Source organism: Primulina eburnea, chromosome 12 (genome assembly GCF_022965805.1).
Source record: "Primulina eburnea isolate SZY01 chromosome 12, ASM2296580v1, whole genome shotgun sequence".
Taxonomy (NCBI): Eukaryota; Viridiplantae; Streptophyta; class Magnoliopsida; order Lamiales; family Gesneriaceae; genus Primulina; species Primulina eburnea.
The window spans coordinates 4,186,254-4,195,139 of record NC_133112.1 but is presented as its reverse complement, the minus strand read 5'-3'; the positions used below and the strand labels follow the sequence as shown (position 1 = coordinate 4,195,139).

Here is an 8,886-nt window from a genome sequence, read left to right as displayed (position 1 = left end):
CTGTTCGAGGGTTAACGAGATCCTACTTATTTGGCCAATACAAGGTATAAGATTTTGACACATATACAATTTAAAAAAAAAATTGAGTCCTATATATGTATCGATAGATCTTGGTCATCCATCTTATTATAGAAATAATTCACATGGATAAGATGAAATAAACCGCGTTCGAGGTAATAGCTGATTTCGACGTTCGTTTGATGTTTTTATTCTATACAAAAATATAATATTCAGTTGCTGTGATAATATTAATTTTTTAAGGAATATTATCATAAAAGTACAATTTTTATTCATAAAATTAGTTGAAAATATACACCATTCAACTAACACTGTCAGAGACATATGAGTAATAAATAATATTTTTTATGAAATAAATCCAATTAATCAGAGACGGTCTGATATAAATCTTCCCTCTTAAAAAAAAATTTCTCGTAAAATTCAGATTGAGATAATATGATATCAATCTTATCTAATATCGTCATGGATAAAAACTTTTATGAGACGGTCTAACGGATCGTATTTTGTGAGACATATATTTTATTTGGGTAATCTATGAATTTTTTGTACTTTTTTATGTTAAGAGTATTATTTTTCATTGTGAATATCGTTTGAGTTGACCCGTCTCACAGATAAAGATTCGTGAGACCGTCTTACAAGAGACCTACTCTATCGTTATGATATCAGTCAATTTCATTCTTTTACCTAATTCAGGAAGAACTCACAAATTTAGAATTTGCAAATTGATAAAATCCGATAAAAAAATTTTCATTTCCAAAAAAAAAAAAAAAACTCCGATCCCCGTTATCATTTCTCTAATCAGGACATATGTATAGATTAATTAATTTGACGTTGTAGCCATACTCGAAATCAAGAGGGAATTGTCATGTCACATCGAAATTATACATTCATGTGGGGAGGAGAATCTATGAATGAATTTTAAAAAAGAGTGATGCAACGTTGCTTGCTTTGCATCAGTAAAATCAAGACACTTGTATGCAGATAATATGAATCCACGTACGCATCTTCGATTTATATTTTAATTGATATATATAAGACAAAAACTTGTGTGTCGGTTTCATGAGTCGTATTTTGTGATACGAATATCTTATTTGGGTCATTCATGAAAATATATTATTTTTTTATGCTATGAGCGTTTTTTTTTTTTTTTTTTGTAAACATCGATAGGATTTACTCGTCTCACAGATAAAGATTTGTGAGACCGTCTTACAAAAGAACTACTATTGATATAATATTATAATTGTCTAATTACAATATAAAATTATCGATCATGTCGATGAGATTCTTTCTCTTAGTTGCATAAGAACTTATCAAACATCTAGTGTTCTCTCACGTTTGACTGTAAAAAAATTTATTTGAGGAAAAAAAGAACTATGTCTTCGCTACATGAATATTAAGCAATAATAAAGTAATAATATCATGATTTTTTTTTAACTTTGATTATCGAAAAATTTTATATTGTTTTTTTTCTTCAAAAGATTCGATTATATATAGTGTGAGATAACTAACATATATTTCTATATCATAATTATAAAAGAAAGTGAATGATTAAACTATCATTTTAAAATGATAATTTTTTTAAAAAATTATTTAATTAAGAAAATTATATATATTTTTGTGTGTGTGTGTGTGTGTTAGATTACTTAAATAATTTAAAAATTATTAAATTTACGACCAAAACAAGTTTAAAATACTTGGAAAGTCCGGATTTTGATTTTTGAAACTCGGTTATTTCAAAGGCCGGGGTTTAATTTCAAAACTCTAAGTTTTCTTATAATTTTTTTAATTATTTTGTTTAATATTAATACTGAATATCGATAAAATAATAATGAGTAGGTCTCTTGTGAGACGGTCTCACAAATCTTTATCTGTGATACGGGTCAACTCTACCGATTTTTACAATAAAAAGCAATACTCTTAGTATAAAAAATAATATTTTTTCATGAATGACTCAAATAAGAGATCTATCTCATAAAATACGATCCCTGAGACCGTCTCACACAAATTTTTGCCAATAATAATAAGGGGCAAAATTTTAATTTACAAGATTGAAGAGATAGGGCGAGAAAAAGTCGCATTTTCGTAACCACGATCTTCAAATGAGAAGTCACTTTTCTTGTAAAATGTTTGAAAAATATATTATAGTATTAGTACTACATTTTTAATATTTTGTAATGGTTTTCATTCGATAAAGATATGCGTTATAAATACCAATAGTTGTTATACATGTTTGGATACTACAAAATCATATATTCGTAATAGATCTGAACCATTTTGTACTCGAATATCATGTATCAGTATCGTATTTCAATGTTTGTGACTATTTTCATTTGAGAAATGTATGTGTAATAATATCAATACTTGTTATGCATTTCGAATACTCAAAACTCGTATATTAATGCCAAATTTGAAAATTTGTACTCAAATATCATATATTAACATCATATTTTCAATGTTTTGTATCGAATTTAATATGAGAAAATAATTAAAGGCTGAGGGAGTGCAGTAACATAAAAGTGAATAAGAGAATGTCGAAATTTTTTTGATATGATCACGAAGATTGAACACATATACAACTATGATATTGTGGATTTATTGATCATTTACACTCAAAACAATTGTACCAAAAAGTTATTGATTGTCAATAAAACAACAATATTGATAAAAATGTCTTCTTGCAATTCAGAAAAATTTATTCCGATAATTGTTTCTATAATTCATATACACTTAAAAATTGTTGAAGGGCTTGTGACTGTGAATATTAATCAATTTTTACTTTTTTTATTTTTATTGAAGTATGTCTTTTGTGATACGGTCTCATAGATCTTTGTTACGACTACGAGATGAGCCAGTCCCACTTATGTGTACAATAAAAGTAATATTTTTTACATGAAAAATAATTTTTTTTCCTGAGTGGTCCAAATAAAATATATGTTTCACGAAATTGATATCATCTCACGATTATTTTTGTATTTTTATTTTACCTCTGATTGCCCAAGGGCAAAGCCCAGTTAGTCCAATTCACAGCATTTCTTATGGGCTTGCAACAAAAAACTGGGCCTCGTTGTCAGTAGCTGAGAAAATTATTCCGGTAGGTCGTCTGATTTTTAAGGTGGGCTCGCTTTTTTCAAGATTTGATGATAAAATTAACAAATTCGAGATTTTGAATAATCCTCCCGACCTTAAAAAGTCCTGATTAAATTTAGAAATATTGGTGAGATACTTATTTCAAAAATAAAATTTATAGAATGTATAAAATTTCACTTTTTTGAGATCATCTCATGAGTCAATTTTATGAGATGGATGTACAACCCCATCGGGTCCATGAAAAAAATTAATTTAATGCCAACATTATTATTTTCTTTGTAAATATCGACTATATCAACCCGTTTTACAAACATAAATCCACGAGACCGGAGAGTTACTCATACAAATTTTCCTTTTTCAAATATTATGTTGATAACTAATGATCTATTTTTCTTAAAATATATATAGAGACACGTAGCATATTATGCAAGGCAATAAAGAAAAAGAAGTTCATACTCAGACGAGCAATCACAAGTTTGACAACAAATCAATAGGATCTTGTACAAAGCCAACAAAGGCAAATCATCACACACTAATTAAGAGCCTAATCACTGCACGTTCATTAAGTTTGAACTTTCTTTTTGGTTTTCTTGATGGAGATTGGCACTTGAATGAATCCAAACTTCTTCGTCTGCACAAAGAACGACCTTTCGACGCGGCCGCGCTCGTCTCCCGTTGTCTCGCCAGGGTGCAAGATGGTTCGACTCTGCTCGCGTAACATTTGGCTCAAAGAAACATGTCCCCTTTCACCATGTTGATCCTCCACATGCTTCCCTACAATTATATCATTTTGCAGATTAATGATCAACTTCCTACTTAATATGTCTTCCGTTGAAGTCGTTCCCTTCAATCCATTCTCGTTCGCAGCCTGTGCAGTCCTATGTCCACCGGAACGCGAATTCCTGAACTTGAACTTAGAGTAACGATCTTGGTCATTTGGTAACGAACCCTCCTCTTTGGTCCTTAAATCCGCCACTCGGGAATGCTGGTTTTCTTTTTTCATCTCCTCATTTTTTTCTGTGACTGATGCCACTTCTGATTGATGATCTTTGCTTCTTGTTTGGATGGTATTGGCATCTATAAATTTAGTCTTACAAATCTCTTCAACTCGATGCGCCTTTTGAGTAAGCGAACGGTACTCCTCAAACGAAAGAGTGATCCCATTACGCTTATGATCCAAGAAAACATCTGATGAAGTCAAACTTCTTTCGGCAAGTGCGATTTCTTCAACTGCTTTAGCGGCTTCCTCCATTTTTTTGGCTGCATTTAGCCTCATTTCCACCATCTTTATGCTGTTCTTGGTACGTTCTATCTCCGCCATCGCCGCCATCACTTCATACCTAGAAGCCTCTGTCATGTTCTTGAACTGCTCGCTTTCAAAATCAGCCCGTTCCAGTCCCACTGCAATGTTGGTGCAATTCTCCAACCTCCCCTTCACTTCCGCTTTCGGCTTTCCGCAGTCGGATGCTTCCATTTCCATTCTCCTCTCAAGCAAAGCCCCGTCTCTTCTCATTTTCTTGTTTAATGACTCCACAGATTCCTGAATCACAGCAAGGTCTACCGACGTTTTGTTCAGGTTCATTTTCGCATGATTCAGCTCCATGAACATCAAACCAGGAGACAAGACAGGAAACAAGCTCAAATCTTCCGTGGAATCATTCGTACGAGTTTCTAGATTCTGATGAGTACTTGCCAAGAAAGGACAGAATTCAGGCTTCAAGTGACACTTCAAAGTCTCGACTAATCTCTTCGCTGCTTCCAGCTGTTTCAATAATTTGAGCGTTTCTTGTTCTTTCAACATTAAATCCGTCTCCAGTTGTACTGCATATTCCTCCATTTTCCCCCGAGGCTCGGTTTCATGCTGCAATATAATTTATTTAATCACGATTATAACCTATAATATATTATATGACAGATTATATGAATGCAACTAAAGTACCAGAATATATATAAGTCATAACATGCAATACAAATATGTAGTGAATGTTACAGTAATAAAGAAAACTAACGTGGTGATGAGCAGCTAAACGAAGTAGGTTATGCTGGATCCAGGGACCACTGCCACTAAACCAGTCCACCGCCTCCTTCACCGACTCGAACGGCGGCGAAGTGTCGATCTCCACTCTCGGGTTATCCAGTATCTTTTTCGTTTCAGTCATACCTGCAGTTTCCTCCATTAAGTATTACTTCAAAAGGGTTCAAGAAACGGTGAACTTTGCTTCGGAGTTCAGAAGGTTGATTGGTTAAGTGGTGCATAAATAGAAACTGATGAGTTTAGAAATTAAAATTTGTGATCTTGACGACAATGATGATTTTTAATGTGGTACACTTCTGGTTGGGTTGTACAGTGAAATCAGTTATCATACTAAGAATCATTTATAGTTCTAGATATAAATATACATAATATATATATACAAATATAAATAATATACAGTTTTATATATTGCTCATCTACTGTACGTCCTCGTCTCCCTCACATACCAATGAGACGATACTCATCTATTGAATATACAATATGGATACGATTTATTTCTCCGTAAAGTTTCCTCGATTAATTGGATTTTCTCCATCGAACCATCGGACCAAATATATGTGAACGTCGAAGAGCGTACCAAGCTGTACCATTAGCGTGACCAATCAACATATATTAACTTTCACGAATTCCATACATGTTTCGTTGATAACTCGGTAGGTTACGACGGTTAATGAGATGCTATCAATGGAATTCATATATGACACTATAGATTTGATGATTGTTCCATCGTATCAATATGGTTTTTTCGCTGTGCTTGTGTCTCATCTCACACGTTCCATGAGAAACTTCTCGGGTCATCTATCATATAATTATCTTGAGTTAAGAACTTTGGGGTTTTAGAGTTATGGTCTCCCAAAACAAAGATGTATCTAGTAAGTATAAATGTTACATATCAAATTTTTTAAGTCATTATCAAATGTACAATCTCATGCATATACAGTCTCTGAAAGAGATGGTTGACAAATATGTCTCATACGTAAAGAGTAATAAGGTTTCGGGATTTCGTCTTAAGATGAGATTTCCCCACTCTCCTCTCTTGTGGATTAACAATAAAAATTTTAGCAGCAGAAAAAAAAAAATCAACGATTGAGTAACTCATAGAATTTCTCTCATTTCGATGTGAGATCGATTCATTCTATTCTTTTTACCTAGAAACCTACCAAGAGTCGCTACTTATCCGCGCAATCTCTTGGTGCCAATGAACACTTCGCGCCTTCTTCGGCCCAGGGCATCACATGCCCATCACTTTCTCCTCGGTTCGTCCCTCAACCACAATATACTAGGAGAGGTTCTCTCGGATATCAATATGTAACACCCCAGATTCGATGAATATACTCACAGTACTAACATTACTCTTTGCATTGTGCTTATTTACTAACTCACACGCTCATCGATAAGATTCTCAATGGGTCACATATTCAAGAATTAAATCATAAAAATGCTTAACTTCAAAGTTTTTAATTTATGGACTCTCGAAAAAAGATGTATCTTATATATATGAGTAGTATCTATTGAATCTTTTAAGCTCTCATAAACTGTACAATAGGATGATAATTTCTTCCGAGCCCGATGAAGAATTTGATATCAGACCCCAATAAAGGAGGGTATGAAAGAGATTTTTTATCCGATTAATAAATGAATAATCATGATGATTTTCTTGTATGGAAATGGAGGTGGGTCTTAAAAATCAGACATACCTGAGCCTAATACCGATTAAATTAATATATGTATGATTTTTCAGTTATAATGTTAATTTTAATTGTTGTTGCTAAATGATATCAGATTGATGAAATGAAGAAAATTATTAGTATATAGTTGATGTTATTTTTGTAGGATAATGATGTTATGATAAATAATTTCTAATATTTTATAATTTTTTTATTTTTATATTTAATGTTTTCTTATTGTTCTCAACAATTTAATAAATATTCATATCTTACTCGAAATCATTCAATTTTGAGAAAATGTAATTATATGTAGTAATAAAATATTTGAGTATGATATTGATATTCAATCATCTAACGGGTATACTAGTGATGTGAATGTAATTGAATACCCGATGGGGATGATGATGTAGATGAAAATGATTATAACAAACGAGGATGAGGACAGAGGATATGAGATACTACTCAAACAATCTCTATTATCATTCTTGTTGTATAGTCTCATACATTTATAATTTCTGAATAATCGACGCCTGAAGTCGAAGAGAGCGGAGAGTGTTAGCTGTACCAAGTGGTTACATGGACAAGGAGTAGCTCTTGGTAGATTTCTAGGCAAAGGAGAGCATGAATAAATTTATCTTACACAAGAATGTGAGTGATTCCAAGACTCTGCATATATGAGATTATATAGTTAAAGATAACTTAAAAGATTTGATAGGTAAATCTCATATACACAAGATGCAACTTCTTTTTGAGAGCTCATAACTTAAAACTCCGAAGATAGACATGTTTGACTTGGTGAAAATCTGTTATGGGTGAACTCTGGGAAGAGTGATCATGCGTGTAATGACATAAACACACTAAAAAGTCTCAGTGTTGGCATGCGGAAAATAGTCGTCGAATATGATGTAATATATCACATGTATTGATAAATATTTACTGTTAGATACTTTTTTTGAGGCAGTGCCCTAAATATAACATGAATTTTTTCGGTAAGGACATAGTTATGGGAGTTATAATGTCACGTAGTCCTGTAAAACTCTTAGGGTGTAATATTTGTCGGTCGAGCATCGTGAAAAATCGACCAAATGTAGAACTATTTTGTCGTAAATTAAATGAAATCTACGGATGAGTATTTGCTCCACTGTCCTATGCAAGATCATTCATCATACATATCTACTTCATCCATTTCAGAACATTTAAACTATAAATTATTGAACATAAAAAAGAACGTTTCTAAAAGTTAAATTTTTGTGCGAAATTGAATCAAAGATGAAATAAATAATCTCGACCAAGATTCACATGTGATGCCGTTTTGTGGAGACCCAATCAACCACCCTTTTCCATATTTCTTTTTGGATTATCCATTTACTCACTTTCAAGTATACATGTAAGAAGGAGGTTGGTATGATGTATAGATCAATCGATCGATGCCATGCCCGAAAAGGCAGGACACACTTCCTTCCATCCCACCAACTATATATTAATTACTATTCTTTTTCACCAAAAAAAGCACACAAAAGACAACACTCATCACCCTTTGCAAACAACATTATTTGGGACACAATTGATGCCTGCCCCGTAACCTTTTGCGTGATTGCAGGAAGCACATGGGAAAGAAGGGCTTATCCCAATTTATGTCTTGTACAACTCGTTCATTTCCAATGATGTCCCTCCTTTATCGTTTAAGATATAGAGTAGGTCTCTTGTGAGACAGTCTCACGAATCTTTATCTGTGAGACGGGTAAACTCTACCATAACCAAATTTCATCATTTATTCTATGTTGCATCACAAGCATATGAAAATCTGAATTCAAAACAAAAAGTGAGATCCATCAATTTTTTTTTTTGTTTTTATTGCATACAAATATATCGAAAATAACATTCTCAATGTAGTATAGATTAACCTAAACTTCATCGTGGATATGTGGACATAAGTTGAGACGATTGTCAGATTGTCAAATGAAAATTTTGGAAGAAATCAAAATATGTATTGTCTTCTTCTATTACAATGCATTGTTTCTTCGTCTAATAGTTGTCTTGTTCTTAAATATCCCATGGCTATATATTTTGACAAATTGG

General features: G+C 32.7%; 1 protein-coding gene across 1 annotated transcript; it reads right to left on the bottom strand.

Annotated features, from left to right (window-relative positions):
- Positions 1 to 3,542: 3,542 nt before the first annotated feature.
- On the bottom strand, positions 3,543 to 5,462 carry LOC140808204 (WEB family protein At2g40480-like). Its single transcript, XM_073165271.1, has 2 exons — positions 5,115 to 5,462; positions 3,543 to 4,966 (listed from the first exon to the last, which is right to left on the bottom strand). The coding sequence occupies exons 1-2, from the start codon at positions 5,280 to 5,282 to the stop codon at positions 3,668 to 3,670; spliced, it is 1,467 nt and encodes a 488-aa protein (XP_073021372.1). The 5' UTR covers positions 5,283 to 5,462; the 3' UTR covers positions 3,543 to 3,667.
- Between the last annotated feature and the right edge of the window lie 3,424 nt (positions 5,463 to 8,886).